General features: G+C 43.9%; 1 protein-coding gene across 1 annotated transcript in view; it reads left to right on the forward strand.

The window, feature by feature from the left end:
* LOC137369779 (piezo-type mechanosensitive ion channel component 2-like) overlaps positions 1-18,285 on the forward strand; it is a 1,207,705-nt gene that overhangs the window by 927,886 nt on the left and 261,534 nt on the right. The window contains exon 19 of the mRNA XM_068031235.1: positions 11,975-12,117. Coding sequence (XP_067887336.1) covers positions 11,975-12,117 — 143 coding nt within the window. The remainder of the gene's footprint in view (positions 1-11,974; positions 12,118-18,285) is intronic.

Raw genomic sequence — 18,285 nt, forward strand, 5'->3', positions numbered from 1 at the left:
TCTATATAATGTATTTCCTTTAATCCCATATCTATGGTCTAATCTTTATTTCACTTCCTGTACAGTGATTTAAATGTAACTTATATTTCCTGTTTTTTACTTCCCATTTTGCTATCTGTCTGACTCAGTGAGGATTGTTCACTCTGATTGGTAGAAGAGCCTCCCCGCTGTTTGTCATGCTCACAAATGCCATAGATCCCCTGTAGAGGGCACCAAATTCAAATGGATGGCAGAGGAGTGCAAATCTGCGCTAACAAGCCTGCTAAACATCTGTGGGCAGCTGTACGTGAGATGAACAGCAAAAGCCATTTTACTGCGTTCACAGAAAAATCCAGGCCATTATAATTGTATATTAGTTTTCTTATGGTTGTTTTTGGTTGGTTCTGAATTGTCGAACTAAACTGAGCTTGGCCTATAATTAATGTCTTCCTACTCATTGTATATTTCACATTCTTCTTATTTGCATGATTTAGAACTTCACTTATAGAGTAAGCTTGTACTTTGTTTGAGACATTGGGATAGATCTTAGCCCCAAGTGAGTTGTGGGTAGGCAGACAGGTGATGTGAATGGTAAATGCACTTGCTGGCCTAAATTTACGGCCTGGGGTTATTTATCCCCAGGCTTCATCTGCATGCCATTAATCAGCTGCCCACTTGAAATGTCAGAAAGAAGCAGCTAGCCAACAGGCAGGAGAGGAAGTTTGAGTAGCTGGTCGCTAAGGGAAGGCTTGCTGGCAAGCAGGTATGCTGCGGGGGGGTGGGGGGTGTGGCATTGGGTGTCCAGAGCAGGGCAGGCTATCATTTTCCTTGTGGGGTCTGAAGCAGCAGGGCCCAGTTAAAATGCAATTGTGGTCCTTTTGACATAATATTACCCAGATTTGTTATATTCATGTGGACCCTGCCTGCATTAGGTAGGAGCTTCATCCACCTGTAGAGTCCTGCAGGTTAAAATGGAAACTTATCTGAAAGAAATGGGATCTGAGCAAGTAAATAACCTATGCCTATTTAACAGGTCACCTGCTCAGTTCCACTGGGTGGGTTGGATTAAAATTTACCTTATTTGTCCCAGCATGTGTCCATGTTCTTTCACGTAATTTTAATTCAATTTTTCAGCATTGCTCAGCATCAGCACGATGAATATTATGCACTCCTAATTGCTCTTGAAATGATGGTGGTGAGCTGCCTTTTGGAACCACTGCAGTCTGTATGGTGTATGCATTCCCACAGTGCTGTTAAGGGGGAGGGATTGCAGTTGCAAGATTTTGAACCAGCACCAATGAAGGAACAGTGTTTTATCCAAGTCAGGATGGTATTTGACGGAGGGAACTTTCAGGTGGTGGTGTTACCATGCGCCTGTTGTCTTTGTTCATCTGGGTGGTACATGTTGCAGGTTTGGAAGTTACTTTCAAAGGAGCCTTGGCGAGTTGTGGCAACGTATATTGTAGATGGGACACAATTCTTCCACTATGCAGCAGTGGTGGAGGGAGTGAATGTTTATAGTGGGGTATGGTGTGCCAATCAAGCAGGCCGCTTTGCCTGGATGATATTCCTGAGTGTGTTGGAGCTGGACTCATCCAGGCAAGTGGAAAGTATTCCATCATACTCCTGACTTGTGCCTTGTAAATGGTGGAAAGGCTTTGGGGAGTCAGCAACTGAGTTACTTACTGCAGAATACCCAATCTCTGATTTGCTCTTCCAGCCACAGTATTTATGTGGGAGATTTAGTGATGGAAATACCAATGAAAATCAAGGGGAGGGGGGGTAAACTTTCTTTTGCTGAAGACGGTCATTGCTTGGCATGTGGATGGCACGAATGCCACTTATTAGTCCAAGCCTGAATGTTGCCCAGGTCTTGCTGAATCCAGCTATGTACTGCTTCATTATCCGAGGAGTTGTGCATGGAACTGAGCATTATGCCACCATCAGTAAATGTTCCCATTTCTGACCTTATGATGGAGAGAAGGTCATTGATGCAGGAGCTGAAAATGGTTGGGCCTGGGACACTGCCCTGAGGAACTCCTGCAGCAAGGAGGTTGGTTAGCAAAATTAAAGCATATGGGATAGGAGGTAATATACTGTCATGGATTAAGAATTGGTTAACAGGCAGAAAGCAGAGAATAGGAATAAATGGGTCATTCTCGCATTGGCAGGCTGTGACTAGTGGGGTACTGCAGGGATCAGTACTCGGGCCCTAGCTGTTCATGATATATATCAATCATTTGGATGTGGGGACCATACGTAACATTTTCAAGCTCGCAGATGACACATTAGTTGGGAATGTGTGTTGTGAGGAAGATGCAAAGCGGCTTCAGGGGGATTTGGACAGACTTGTTGAGTGGGCACGAACATAGTAGATGGAATATAATGTGGAAAATATGAGATTATCCACTTTGGTAGGAGGAACTGATGTGCAGAATATTTCTTAAATGGTAAGAGATTAGAAAGTGTAGATGTACAAAGGGACCTGGATGTCCTTGTCAATAAGTTACTGAAAGCTAACATGCAGGTTCAGCAAGCAATTAAGAAGGCTAATGGTATGTTAGCCTTTATCACAAGAGGATTTGAGTACAGGAGTAGTGAAGTCTTGCTTCAAATGTATAGAACCTTGGTTAGACTGCACCTGGAGTACTGTGTGCAGGTTTGGTCCCCTTACCTTAGGAAGGATACTATTGCCATAGAGGGAGTGCAATGAAGTGTAAGATTTGATAAGATAGGGGTTGTTTTTATACCCACTTCTAAGGTGGGAACAGACTTGACAGCACAACAGCTTGTTGTGAATCGACTTTATTGAGATAAAGGTAAGGACAAGTTTGTTAAGTTTTCAGATAAACCATAGCCACAAACTCAGGCAGTAATTAACAGTCTAACACGGATACCACCCATATTAGAGACTGGACGGCAGAGTGCACGACTCTTCTTACAGCTTTTGGTCGCTCTCTCTCATCTCTTGTTGTTCCCTGCCATACAGCATCAAAGACAAGACTCCTTTTATCCTGGCAGCTTTCCAGTTAACTCTCCTGTCTCCCAATCAGTGATTTGTCTTGTATTAAAGGATGCCTTTCTTAACCAACCAAGGATCATTTTGTGATAGTTGCTACCCTTTCGGATTTGCACAAGTTGACTACTTTATCTCAAGGCTTTTACATAGAGGGATGCAGCACTAAAACAGGCCCTTTGACCCAATGAGTCTGCAGTGACCATCAACCACCCATTTATACTAATCCCACATTAATCCCATTTTCCCTCTCACATCCCCACCTTCCCTCAATCCTCCTACCACCTACCTACACTAGGGGAAATTTTTTACAACGGCCAATTTACCTATCAATCCACAAGTCTTTGGCACGTGGGAGGAAACCGAAGCACCTGGAGGAAACCCACACAGTCACAGGGAGAATTTACAAATTCCGCACAGGCAGTACCCAGAACCGAACCCAGGTCGCTGGAGCTGTGAGGCTGCGGTGCTAGCTGCTGCCCCACTGTGCCACGCCTTCATTTTGAGGTTCCTTATCTCATTACAAGGCAAATATATGCAGAAGCTGTTTTCACTGTCTGCTCTCAAGGTCTCACCCTTTTGCTGCAAGTAAGCATTTTAAAACTTGACATAATCTCCCAGAATCCTTCTGCCTTGACATCTTGTCCATACTGTGCCTTATTTCCTAAGTTTTTCCACTTTACCATACTAAGAAGGGTTCTAATAAAGCTAAATGTTAGTTTATTATAACAAGTTAGTTGTTAGTTTAAAGTAGCTGGATTTTTTTAACAATTAGTACGCTGATTAGTAACTTTTAGTAACCTAATAATCTTACATTCAGTCATTTAGCAGTACAGAACATGAGTATTGCTGAAAATAGAGACATATTGTGGAAGCTTTTCGTCTTGCACTCATCAGGACAATCGCAAGAATAACCCATGTAAGGGAAAACAACAACTTATACTGCATGAGAAGGGAGTGCTGATTGGTTGGCAAGTGAACTCTGATTGGGTAGAGGCGTTGCCATGGAGGATGCATCAGTTTACGGTGACTGACAATTAACTGCCAAGCTCTGTTTGAAATTTAAACCAGGCAGCTTGACTCTGATTGGTCAAGGCATTGCCCTGAGGAATGAACCAGCGAATGGCTGTCACTTATTTTGTTCAGCAGAAACAGGCGCAATGTTTGTACATATTCTTTCTGTCTGCAAAGAACAGGGCTCTGTGTATTAATATATGTAACTTCCAGTATTTGCAAATGTGCCACACTGCGATCCCTGCTGACTCAATTTTCAGCAATCTTACCGAAAATTCACCAGACTTGTTCCTAGGATGGCGGGATTGTCGTATGAAGAGAGATTGGGGAAACTTGGCCTGTATTCTCCAGAGTTTCGAAGAATGAGAGGTGATTTCACTGAAACCTACAAAATACTTGAAGGGATAAACAGGATAGATGCAGGTAAGATGTTTCCCCTGGTTGGGGAGTCTAGAACCAGGGGACACAATTTCAAAAAAAGGGGTAAGACACTTAGGACAGAAATGACGAGAAATTTCTTTACTCAGAGGGTTGTGAATCTTGGAATTCTCTACCCTAGAGGGCTGTGGAAGCTCAGTCATTGAGAATGTTTAAAGTAGAGATTGACAGATTTCTAAATACCAATGACATAAAGGGATATGAGGATAGTGCGGGCAAAGGCATTGAAGTGGATGATCAGCCATGATCGTATTGAATGGTGGGGCAGGCTCGATGGGCTAAATGGCCTACTCCTGTTCCTATGTTCCTACGTTCCTGTATCCTGAGGCTGAGATGATTGGCCTCCAACAACCACAACCAACTTCCTCTGTGCTAGGTATGACCCCAGCCAGTGTTGACTTTTCCCCTGACTCGCATTGATTTCAATTTTACTACGGCTCCTTAATGCCACACTTAGTCAAATGCTGCCTTGGTGTCAAGGACAGTTACTCTCACTTCACCATTGGAATTCAAACTTTTTGTCCATGTTTGGCTCAAGGCTGCGATAAAGCCTGGAGCCAAGTGGTCCTGGTAGAACCCAAACTGAGCATTACCAACCAGGTTATTGCTGAGTAAGTGCTGATTCATAGCACTAAGGACGATACTTTCCATCACTTTGCTGATGCTTGAATGTAGGCTGATGGACGGTAATTGGCCAGATTGGATTTGCCCTGCTTTTTGTTGACAGGCAGGATGATTGTCAGGGCCCATAGCCAGCCAAGGTTAAGGGCCCTGACAACATCCCGGCTGTAGTGCTGACCTCCTGTGCTCCAGAATTAACTGCACCTCTAGCCAAGTTGTTTCAGTGCAGCTACAATGCTGGAATCTACCTGACAATGTGGAAAATTGTGCAGGTACTGTCAACAAAAAGCAGGGCAAATCCAGTGTGTCCAGTTGTTTCTTGATATCACATAGAGTGAATTGAACTGGCTGAAGACTGGCATCTGTGATGTTGGGGACCTCAGGAGGAGGCTGAGACAGATTATCCACTAGGCACTTCGGGCTGAAGATGGCTGCAAACACTTTAGCCTTGTCTTTTGCACTCACGGCTGGGCTGCACTATCATTGAGGATGGGGATGTTCATGGAACTTCCGCCTCCTATTAGTTGTTTTAATTGTCTACCATTATTCATGACTGGATGTGGCAGAACAACAGAGCTTTGATCTGATCCATTGGTTTTGTGACCACTCAGCTCTGTCTATGGCATGCTGCTTCCACTGTTTAGCATGCATCTAGTCCTGGGTTATAGCTTCACCAGGTTGCAGACTTATTTCTAGATATGCCTGGCATGCTGTTCTACAATCCTTATCGAACCAGGCTTAATGATAATGGGAGAGTGAGGGATATGCCAGGCTACACATGGTGGTGGAATACAATTCTGCTGCTTCTGATGACCCATTGCGCTTCAGGGAGGCCCAGTTTTGAGCTACTAGATCTGTTCTGAATCTTTCCCATTTAGCACGGTGGTAATGCGACACAACAAGATGGAGGGTGTCCTCAGTGTGAAAATAGGACTCCATCATCACAAGGACTGTGCGGTCATCACTCCTCCCAACACTGTCATGGACAGATGCATCTGAGGCAGGTAGATTGATGAGGACGAGGTCAAGTAGGTTTTTCCCTTATGTTGGTTCCCTCACCACCTTCTGTTATGTCCTTTAGGACTTGACCAGCTCGGTCAACTGTGGTGCTAACAAACTACTCTTGGGATAGACATTGAAGGCCCCCACCCAGAGTATGATCTGTGTCCTTGCTGCCCTCAACGCTTCTTCCAAGTGGTGTTCAACATGGAGGAGTACCGATCATCAGCTGAGGAAGGACAGTAGGTGGTAATCAGCAGGAGGTTTTTTTTCCCATGTTTGACCTGATGCCATGAGACTTCATGGGGTCCAGAGTAAATTTTGAGGATTCCCAGGACCACTTCCTCCCCACTGTATACCTCTGTGCTACTACAACTGGTGGGTCTGTCCTGCTGGTAGGACATAGGAACATAGGAGCAGGAGTAGGCCATTCAGCCCATCGTGCCTGCACGGCCATTCAATACGATCATGGCTGATTATCCACTTCAATGCCTTTTACCCACACTATCCTCATATCCCTTTATGTCATTGGTATTTAGAAATCTGTCAATCTCTACTTTAAACATTCTCAATGACCGAGGCTGCACAGCCCTCTAGGGTAGAGAATTCCAAAGATTCACAACCCTCTGAGTAAAGACATTTCTCCTCATCTCTGTCCTAAGTGTCCTCCCCTTTATTTTGAAATTGTGTCCCCTGGTTCTAGACTCCCCAAACAGGGGAAACATATTACCTGCATCTACCCTGTTTATCCCTTTAGGTATTTTGTAGGTTTCAGTGAGATCACCTCTCATTCTTCGAAATTCTGGAGATTGCAGGCCCAGTTTCCCCTATCCCTCTTCATAGGACAATCCCGCAATCCCTTTGTTGCACTCCCTCAATAGCAATAATATCCTTCCTAAGGTAAGGGGACCTAAACTGCACAAAGTACTTACTCTAGGTGCAGTTTAATCAAGGTTCTATATAATTGAAGCAAGGCTTCACTACTCCTGTACTCAAATCCTCTTGCTATAAAGGCTAACATACCATTTGCCTTCCTAATTGCTTGCTGCACATGCATGTTAGCTTTCAGTGACTTATTGATGAGGACCCGCAGGTCCCTTTGGACATCTATATTTTCTAATCTCTTACCATTTATGAAATACTCTGCACATCTGTTCCTCCTACCAAAGTGGATAACCTCACATTTTTCCACATTATATTCCATTGCCATGTTCTTTCCCACTCACTAAGTCTGTCCAAATCCCCTTGAAGCCACTTTGCATTTTCCTCACAACACACGTTCCCACCTAGTTGAGTGTCATCTGTGAACTTGGAAATGTTACGTATGGTCCCCACATCCAAATCATTGATATATATTGTGACGTGCATTGGGATGTTGTTGAAGAAGTATGGGACATTGGTTGTAAGGTATGAAGGACAGCTCTCTCAATTTTGTCACAAAATCCCCAGGTGTTAGTGAGGAGGGCTTTGCAGGGTTGACTGGGCAAGGTGTGCCTTTTGTTGTGTCCAAATCTGACACCTTGCTCATTGCAAGGTGGTCCTTTTGGTTTTCAGCTTATAGCAGTGTGGGTACAACTAAATGGCTTGCTAGGCCATTTCAGAGGGTGTGAAAGAGTCAACCACATTGCTGTAGAATCACATATAGGTCAGATTGGATAAGGACGGCACATGTCCTTCCCTAAAGGAAGTGAAACAGTTGGATTTTTAAGACAATCCAGTTGTTACATTGTCACTATTACTGGTATTAGCTTTTTATTCCAGATGTATTTAATAAACTGCATTTAAATTCCCCAGCTGCCACCGTAGGATATGAACTCATATCTCCAGGTCATTAGTCCAGGCCTCTAGATTACTAATCCACTAACAAACCATTATGCTATCATTCCCTTAATATTATTATACCCTGCCTTACCTTTGCTAATATTCATTATTTTCCATTGCTTCTGTGGTCACTTTAACTTACTGATCATTTAACTGTGTGTGTTGTGTTTTGGCTAATGGTTGTGACAGTTTTTAGTGGTTTCTTATTACCTGTCTCTTTCTCCTTTCTCTCTTTGTCCATATCTGTGCTTGCCATTACTCTATTTTCCAGCCATGCCAAAGTTAATGGTCGTGTTTATCTGTTAGTAAATAGGTGGGTACTGTTGTGCTTTCCATTAGTAATCACAGAAGTTCATTGCATTTTTTATCTGCCGTAGGTTGTCGCATGCAAGTCACACTCTTATTTTGGAATTGCTTTTGCACCAGAATCCCAATAAGTTGCACCATATTATTAATTGCATCCTGAATATATAGTTCATAAGATGTATGTAATGTGTTAACAGTAATTTTGGTATTATTTAAAATATGTTGTTTTCTAATACGTTTTACCTTATTGACTTTCAAATATCAAGGCTTTATTTACTGTATAACAAACCTACTTTAAACTTAGACTTTATCTGACTAATTGTCCAGTCTTATAAATGATAAATATTAACTTGTAATTAAACAAATGATTGGCAAACAGGGACAAACAATGCTAATTTCCTGATATTCCATGGAGGGGAGGTTCTTCCAGTCTCCAGTTGTAATTCAGTGGGAGACCCACAAAATTTCAGAACTTCATTAATTGAATCAGTAACTGATGTCACTTGAACATATTTCAGGGAATCCTGCTTATCTAAATGCCACAGTGCAGTGAGGTACTTTTGGACTTCTACCAACACATAGGCGACTTTGTTTTTAATTCTTCATGTAAAATAGTGAAGAGAGAACAGTTGGCACTGAAAGTAAGGCTCTGTTCTACTTCCAACAGTTACTATTATCAAAAGGTAGTATTGTTGCATTTCCAGATTGAACACCTTGCCTAGATAGAATACTTATACATCACTATATTGAAAAAACAGTTGTGTTTTAACAGCACAATTTTTCTCTGGTGTCTTGTTGCTTGCACTTAAATCCCCAAATTAACACCATATTTGCATTTTCAAATAAAAATCAGTAATTTTCAAATGCAATATTCAAATATATAAGCACATAACTATTCTAATGACAATAAAAACTTGCATTTATTTAGCACCTTTAATGTAGAAAGCTGTCCCAAAGCACTTCACAGAGGCATGATCAGACAAAAATGGATGCCAAGTAGATTTTTCTGCAGGAATAATTGCTTGAAACCCAGTCTAATTCTTGAGGACAACAGAAAACCAGCCCATCATAGCATACATTTAAATTACTCACTTCTCAGATTAAGCACTTAGCTAGTATCAAAACAATTGGTAATCTGCTATGGAGTTTGTAATGACACCATGAAAATGGCTCAAATGGTGATTTACCCAGAATGCTTACTTTTCACATAAAACTAGTCCCAGTTTCCTGGGGCTGAACTTTTAGGCCCTGATGAGGGCATGCACAGATGTGGGTAGGTGTGTAAATTTGCGCTGCTGGCCAGCATGCTGATTTCCCGGCACCATCCCCCCCTTGGGCCATATTCCTGGAGGGAGGGCCGCAGTGCTACCTACCTGCAAGCAGCAGGAAGCCAATTCAACTTGTTAAAAACCTATTAAGGTCTATTGTTGGAGGTAGACTGAAATTTTCCAGTCTGCCTCCAGGTCCCCAGAGGTGTCAGGAACATGTAGCTGCCTGGAGGCGGCCTTCCTGTGGCAGACTGGGGGGCCAGCACACCAAGCAGGCTTAGAGGCCCTCCCCACCTTTCCGGCTTCAACTGCAGCCACAAGCCATCCTGTGGAGGAGCCTTCCTCCACAATGATGGCCCAACTGCTAAGGATTTTTTTTATTTTAATTTTTAAAAAGTGGAAAGAGGACATCTTAAAATGGTACTGCCCTCTCTCTTACTTGATTGACAAGGCAGCCTGCTGCTTCTCTGGTGCTGGAGGGCCTCCTGTTGGGCCTCCAGCTTTGAGAGCCCACCCACCGTCCTAAATTGTACAGCGAGCCCACCCTCTGGCTATTAGTTGGCCAATTTGTGGAAAATCACAGCCGGGTGACTGTCCCCACACAGTGTGGGCTTCTGACCCCCATTTGACCCTGATGGCAGGGTCCCAAAGCTCAAGGGGAAAGTCCTGCCACTGATGTTATTAACAAAAGTAAATAGGTTATCTGTGTATTGGCTTCTCCAGAGAAAATGAAATTGTCCTCAAAAGCCGTTATTTTCAGATCATACTTCTACAGGCGATAATCTCAGTTTAATCTAGTGCTAACCTGCAATTTTACTAGGATTGGAGTAATAAGACTTTCTTTAGCCTGCTTAAACTTTCCTCCATTACACACAATGCCATTCCTTATCCTATTGGGGCTGTCATTGACATACTTTTTAAATTAGCACTCAGAAACATTGCAATGCTTGTGACTAAGATAAGCTAACATGGAAATGGCAAAACTCTGTACAAGTTTTTGTGACAAGAGCGGTGTTGTCAGTGAATCTGAGCCTAACTATCACATAATCAGATCAGTTCTAATTCCACAAGGCGTCCTTCCATTCTGCACTGAATCTCCAAAGCCATCACAATCTCTGCCGCTGATCTTTAAAAGGGCACAGGTTACATGAAAAAACTTGGTAACAAAGCACGCCTTGGCTAGCAATTTAAGAAATCAAGACGGAACTGCTGTGCTAATACATTGAAATCCTGCCCTTCCTTCGCATAACCAAAGCTGCTTCTGAGTGTGAATTCAGGACTTGCTTTGTTTCCCACTTTATCATGACTGGCTGTTAATAAAGGCCTAATGAACGTTTGCTATAATTTTTTTGCTATTTTTCTCTCTGTCATTTTAAGGTAGAATAAAAACCCAGAGTAGCAGTAATAATAGATGAAATATCTATTACCATCTTCTACTTGCCTTGCTCACATTGTTGCTCATGCCAGCTTCATCATTAAAGTTAGTGGTCAAAGTTAAATATCCCTCCTTGGTTACCAATGCACTAACCCATGCACAGAACCTCGACAGTTACTTTTATTCTTAAAGAAAAATTTAAAAGATTGTTTTTTTTATTTGTGAATATTATTAAGCCACTGTGCTTTGTGCATACTTTGTGGAGAAAATGCATGACGTATATTTTCCAAAGCATGCGAGTGCCTTCCTTCACTTTGTAAGATATTCAAATGCAACTGCAAACTGGTAGCGAGTAAGTATTTTGTAATATTTGATTCTAACAAAGCAAGCAGAATAAAATGTTAACCTTTGAATGTATGCCTAATCAAAACAACAGAACATTTGAAACACATCTTAAATATGGAATGGCAATTAATATTTGAATGTGATGATGTTTTGCAAACATCAAAAATGAATGATGAGGGTTGCATGTATTATCCTAACCAGGAACGCACGCTACTTTAGCGCAGAAACTGCTTTTGCGCCAAAAGAAAACAATGCAGAGAGAAACAGTTAACAGCATATTTTGAAGATAATTAACTTTGTCTGGCTTGATGCAATTTTTTAAAAATGATATTCTTTCATAAGGTCTCTGTACTCATCCTCTTTTTTTTCCTATGTGAATTACTCTGTACAGAATCAAGCAATACATATCAAATCGCCAGAATGTGTAAGTCTTCCAAAGACATGAAATGCGTGCTCTCGTATGTTGTCATTTCATGCTCTCAACTTAAACTCTGACAATTTTCTCCCAATGGAAAATGTCAAGTTTAAGTATGAATCATAAAAACAACTGCAGGCTGTGAATTGAAGCGCCATTTTTAATATGTACCTGCTTTAGATAGTTGCTTCATATGCCAAACAGTTATTCTAAAAATGTAACATGCAGACATAGACATGATCATATGGAAAGAATTCTGTCAAAAGATTGCATAAAGTGCTTGCCATTCTATGACAACAAATATCTGAACCTAATCCTGATAGGAGCACAACATGTTAGTTAAAGTTTTCTTAACTGGCCTAACAACCTGCCAACAGGTTAGTAAATCAGGACGGAAGTCTCCCAGACATCGGTATGATGAATATTAAAACCAGTGCTCAGAAAGAGGAAAGAATGGAGGGCAAAAAACCAGAGGAGGGTGAGGGAGAGGATGAAGAAGAAGAAGAGGAAGACACCACAGGTGATTTATTTTTCAGTTACCTTTCTTACTGAAATGCTTAAGCATTCTTTGGTCTCAAAGTAGCTTGGGAATACAATATTGGCAGCTATTTCTGTTGTATCTGTTTACAAATAAGTCTAGCTACTGATACAGTATTAGTTGGTTGGTATTGAATCTGAGAAACTAGCTGATGTAGTTCATTGGAAGTTATAGCAGACTGATATCATAGAGTCATAGAGTTATACAGCACAGAAACAGGCCCTTTGGCCCACCGTGTCCAAACCAACCTTCAAGCCTATCTATTCTAATGCCATTTTCCAACACTAGGCCCATAGCCTTGGATGCTATGGCATTTCAAGTGCTCATCTAAATACTTCTTAAATGTTGTGAGGGATCCTGCCTCTACCACCCCTTCAGGCAGTGTGTTCCAGATTCCAACCACCCTCTGGGTGAAAATATTTTTCCTCTAAACCTCCTGCCCCTTACCACAAATCTATGCCCCCTGGTTATTGACACCTCCGCTAAAGGAAAAAGTTTCTTCCTATCTACCCTATCTATGCCCCTCATAATTTTGTATGCCTCAATCAGGTCCCCCCTCAGCCTTCTCTGCTCTAAGGAAAACAACCCTAGCCTATCCAGTTTCTCTTCATAGCTGAAATGCTCCAGCCCAGGCGACATCCTGGTGAATCTCCTCTGCAACCTCTCCAGTGCAATCACATCCTTCCTATAGTGCGGCGACCAGAACTAGACACAATACTCCAGCTGTGGCCTAACTAGCATTTTATACAGCTCCATCATAACCTCCCTGCTCTTATATTCAATGCCTCGGCTAATAAAGGCAAGTATCCCATATGGCTTCCTAACCGCCTTAATCTAAGGGTAAGTCATTGCAGGAGAGCTCAGCCCCGTGATATGCTCCTCCTGCGCTAAGTGGGAAATCAGGGACGCTTCCAGTGTCCCTGATGACCATGTGTGCAGGAAGTGTATCCATCTGCAGCTACTCGCTACCCGCATTACGGAGCTGGAGCTGCGGGTAGATTCACTGTGGAGCATCCGCGATGCTGAGGACATCGTGGATAGCACGGTTAGTGAGGTGGTCACAGACAGGTAATGGCTGCACAGGCAGAAAAAGGATGGGTGACCACCAGATGGAATAGAAGGCACAGGCAGGTAGTGCAGGAGTCCCCTGTGGCCATCCCCCTCTCAAACAGATATACCGCTTTGGATACTGTTGGGGGGGGGGATGGCCTCCCAGGGGAAAGCAGCAACAGCCAAGTTCGTGGCACCACGAGGGCTCTGTTGCACAGCAGAGGAGGAAAAGGGGTGGGAGAGCTATAGTGATTCTATCATAAGGGGTGCAGATAGGGGTTTCTGTGGCCGCAAACAAGACTCCAGGATGGTATGTTGCCTTCCTGGTGCTAGGGTCAAGGATGTCTCGGAGAGGCTGCAGGACATTCTGAAACGGGAGGGTGAGCAGCCAGAGGTCGTGGTCCATATTGGCAGGAAGAGAGATGAGGTCCTGCAAAGTGAATATAGGGAGTTAGGCAGAAGGTTAAAAAGCAGGACCTCCATGGTTGTAATCTCAGGATTACTCGCTGTGCCACATGCTAGTGAGGGTAAGAATAGGAGGATAAGGCAAATGAATGCATGGCTGAGGAGCTGGTGTAGGCAGGAGGGCTTCAGCTACTTGGATCATTGGGATCTCTTCTGGTGCAGAGGTGACCTGTACAAGAGGGACGGGTTGCATCTGAACTGGAAGGGGACCAATATCCTTGCGGGGAGGTTTGCTAGTACTACTTGGGAGGGTTTAGTTTAGAGATACAGCACTGAAACAGGCCCTTCGGCCCACCGAGTCTGTGCCGACCATCAACCACCCATTTATACTAATCCTACACGAATTCCATGTTCCTACCACATCCCCACCTGTCCCTATATTTCCCTACCACCTACGTATACTAGGGGCAATTTATAATGGCCAATTTAAACTAGTCTGGCAGGGGGGTGGGACCCAAAGTAGAGGTCTCTCCGATGAGATAGTTGAGGCAAATGTAGAGGTTAAAGCAAGCAAGTCCAGTAGGCAGGCTGGGCAGGGGCAGGACAGGGAGTGTGGAATGTCTGGTAAGCTAAACTGCATTTACTTTAATGCAAGAAGCCTTACAGGAAAGGCAGATGAACTCAGAGCATGGATCGGTACATGGGATTGTGATATTATAGCTGTTCCAGAAACATGGTTGAGGGGTGGGCAGGACTGGCAGCTCAATGTTTCGGGGTACCGATGCTTCAGGCGTGACAGAGGTGGAGGTAAGAGATGAGGGGGAGTTGCACTATTTATTAGGGAGAACATCACGGCAGTAATTAGAGAGGATATCCCGGGGTGATCGTCCAGCGAGGCCATATGGGTAGAACTTAGAAATAAAAAAGGGGTGATCAATTTGATGGGATTACACTATAGGCCCCCCAATATCAGAGGGAAGTGGAGGAGCATATATGTAAGGATATCACAGATAGGTGTAGGAATTATAGGGCTGTAATAGTAGGTGATTTTAACTTCCCTAACATTGACTGGGACTGCCTTAGTGCTAAGGGATCAAAGAACAAAGAACAAAGAAAATTACAGCACAGGAACAGGCCCTTCGGCCCACCAAGCCTGCGCCGATCCAGATCCTCTATCTAAACATGTCGCCTATTTTCTAAGGGTCTGTATCTCTTTGCTTCCTGCCCATTCATGTATCTGTCTAGATACATCTTAAAAGACGCTATCGTGCCCGCGTGTACCACCTCCGCTGGCAACGCGTTCCAGGCACCCACCACCCTCTGCGTAAAGAACTTTCCACGCATATCCCCCCTAAACTTTACCCCTCTCACTTTGAACTCGTGACCCCTAGTAATTGAATCCCCCACTCTGGGAAAAAGCTTCTTGCTATCCACCCTGTCTATACCTCTCATGATTTTGTACACCTCAATCAGGTCCCCCCTCAACCTCCGTCTTTCTAATGAAAATAATCCTAATCTGCTCAACCTCTCTTCATAGCTAGCGCCCTCCATACCAGGCAACATCCTGGTGAACCTCCTCTGCACCCTCTCCAAAGCATCTACATCCTTTTGGTAATGTGGCGACCAGAACTGCACGCAGTATTCCAAATGTGGCCGAACCAAAGTCTTATACAACTGTAACATGACCTGCCACCTCTTGTACTCAATACCCCGTCCGATGAAGGAAAGCATGCCGTATGCCATCTTGACCACTCTATTGACCTGCGTTGCCACCTTCAGGGAACAATGGACCTGAACACCCAAATCTCTCTGTACATCAATTTTCCCCAGGACTTTTCCATTTACTGTATAGTTCACTCTTGAATTGGATCTTCCAAAATGCATCACCTCGCATTTGCCCTGATTGAACTCCATCTGCCATTTCTCTGCCCAACACTCCAATCTATCTATATTCTGCTGTATTCTCTGACAGTCCCCTTCACTATCTGCTACTCCACCAATCTTAGTGTCGTCTGCAAACTTGCTAATCAGACCACCTATACGTTCCTCCAAATCATTTATGTATATCACAAACAACAGTGGTCCCAGCACGGATCCCTGTGGAACACCACTGGTCACACGTCTCCATTTTGAGAAACTCCCTTCCACTGCTACTCTCTGTCTCCTGTTGCCCAGCCAGTTCTTTATCCATCTAGCTAGTACACCCTGGACCCCATGCGACTTCACTTTCTCCATCAGCCTACCATGGGGAACCTTATCAAACGCCTTACTGAAGTCCATGTATATGACATCTACAGCCCTTCCCTCATCAATCAACTTTGTCACTTCCTCAAAGAATTCTATTAAGTTGGTAAGACATGACCTTCCCTGCACAAAACCATGTTGCCTATCACTGATAAGCCCATTTTCTTCCAAATGGGAATAGATCCTATCCCTCAGTATCTTCTCCAGCAGTTTCCCTACCACTGACGTCAGGCTCACCGGTCTATAATTACCTGGATTTTCCCTGCTACCCTTCTTAAACAGGGGGACAACATTAGCAATTCTCCAGTCCTCCGGGACCTCACCCGTGTTTAAGGATGCTGCAAAGATATCTGTTAAGGCCCCAGCTATTTCCTCTCTCGCTTCCCTCAGTAACCTGGGATAGATCCCATCCGGACCTGGGGACTTGTCCACCTTAATGCCTTTTAGAATACCCAACACTTCCTCCCTCCTTATGCCGACTTGACCTAGAGTAATCAAACATCTGTCCCTAACCTCAACATCCGTCATGTCCCTCTCCTCGGTGAATACCGATGCAAAGTACTCGTTTAGAATCTCACCCATTTTCTCTGACTCCACGCATAACTTTCCTCCTTTGTCCTTGAGTGGGCCAATCCTTTCTCTAGTTACCCTCTTGCTCCTTATATATGAATAAAAGGCTTTGGGATTTTCCTTAACCCTGTTTGCTAAAGATATTTAGCTTCAAGATAGTTTTGGAAAAGGATAGGACTGGTCCTCAGGTTAAAGTCCTAAATTGGGGGAAGGCTAATTTTGATGGCTTCAGACAGGAACTGTCAAAAGTTGAATGGGAGAGGCTGTTTATAGGTAAAGGGATGTCTGGCAAGTGGGAGGCTTTTAAAAGTGAGATAGGAAGAGTTCAGGGCCGGCATGTTCCTTTTAGATGGAAGGGCAAGGCTGGCAAGTTTAGGGAACCTTAGTTGAAGAGGGATATTGAGGGTCTAGTCAGGACAAAGAAGGAGGCATATGTCAGGTATAGGCAGCTGGAATCAAGCGAGTCCCTCGAGGAGTATAGGGGATGTAGGAGTACACTTAAGAAGGGAATTAGTAAAAATGAGTAAAAGGGTAGCTAGGGAGAGAGTCGGTCTCCTTCAGGATCAGTGTGGTAATCTATGTGTGGAGCCACGGGAAATGGGCGAGGTCTTAAATGAATACTTTTTGTCAGTATTTACCGTGGAGAAGATCATGGAAGCTAGTGAGTTCAAGGGAAGGAACAGTAATATCCTGGAGCATATCAACATTGCAAAGGAGGAGGTGTTGGAGGTTTTGAAGGGCATTAAGGTGGATAAATCCCCAGGGCCTGACCAGGTGTATCCTAGGAAGCTATGGGAAGCAAGGGATGAGATTGCTGGGGCCCTGGCAGAGATTTTTGTATTATCGTTAGCCACGGGTCAGGTACTGGAAGACTGGAGGATAGCTAATGTTGTGCCTTTATTGAAGAAGGGCAGCAGGGATAAGCCAGAGAACTACAGGCCGGTGAGCCATACATCAGTGGTGGGAAAGTTATTGGAAGGGATTCTGAGAGACAGGATTTATATGCATTTGGAAAGGCAAGGTCTGATTAGGGACAGTCAGCATGGCTTTGTGCTTGGGAAATCATGTCTCACGAATTTGATTGAGTTTTTTGAGGAGGTAACCAAGAGGATTGACGAGGGCAGGGCGATGGACGTTGTGTGCATGGACTTTAGCAAGGTCTTTGACAAGGTCCCGCATGGCAGGCTGGTCCAGAAGGTTCAAACACATGGGATCCAGGGTGAGCTAGCCAATTGGATACAAAATTGGCTTGGTGATCGGAGGCAGAGGGTGGTAGTGGAGGGTTGTTTTTCAGATTGGAGGCCGGTAACCAGTGGTGTGCCTCAGGGATCGGTGCTGGGCCCTCTGTTGTTCGTCATATATATTAATGACTTGGATGTGAATGTAGGGGGCATGATTAGTAAGTTTGCAGATGACACCAAAATTGGAGCTCTAGTGGACAGTGAAGAAGGTTGTCTGAGGTTACAACAGGATGTAGATAAACTGGGAAAATGGGCAAGGGATTGGCAAATGGAATTTAACGCAGACAAGTGTGAAGTGATGCATTTTGGGAAGTTAAATCAGGGTAGGACATCTACAGTAAATGGCAGGGCCCTGGGGAGTGTTGTTGAGCAGAGAGATCTTGGGGTGCAAGTACATAGTTCCCTGAAAGTGGCAACACAAGTAGACAGGGTGGTGAAGAAGGCGTATGGCATGCTTGCCTTCATCAGCCGAGGCATTGAGTACAAGAGTTGGGACATCATGTTACAGTTGTACATAACATTGGTTCGTCTGCATTTGGAGTACTGTGTGCAGTTCTGGTTGCCGCACTACAGGAAAGATGTGATTAAGCTAGAGAGGGTGCAGAAAAGATTCACAAGGATGTTGCCTGGTTTGGAGGGC

Source organism: Heterodontus francisci, chromosome 5 (genome assembly GCF_036365525.1).
Source record: "Heterodontus francisci isolate sHetFra1 chromosome 5, sHetFra1.hap1, whole genome shotgun sequence".
Taxonomy (NCBI): Eukaryota; Metazoa; Chordata; class Chondrichthyes; order Heterodontiformes; family Heterodontidae; genus Heterodontus; species Heterodontus francisci.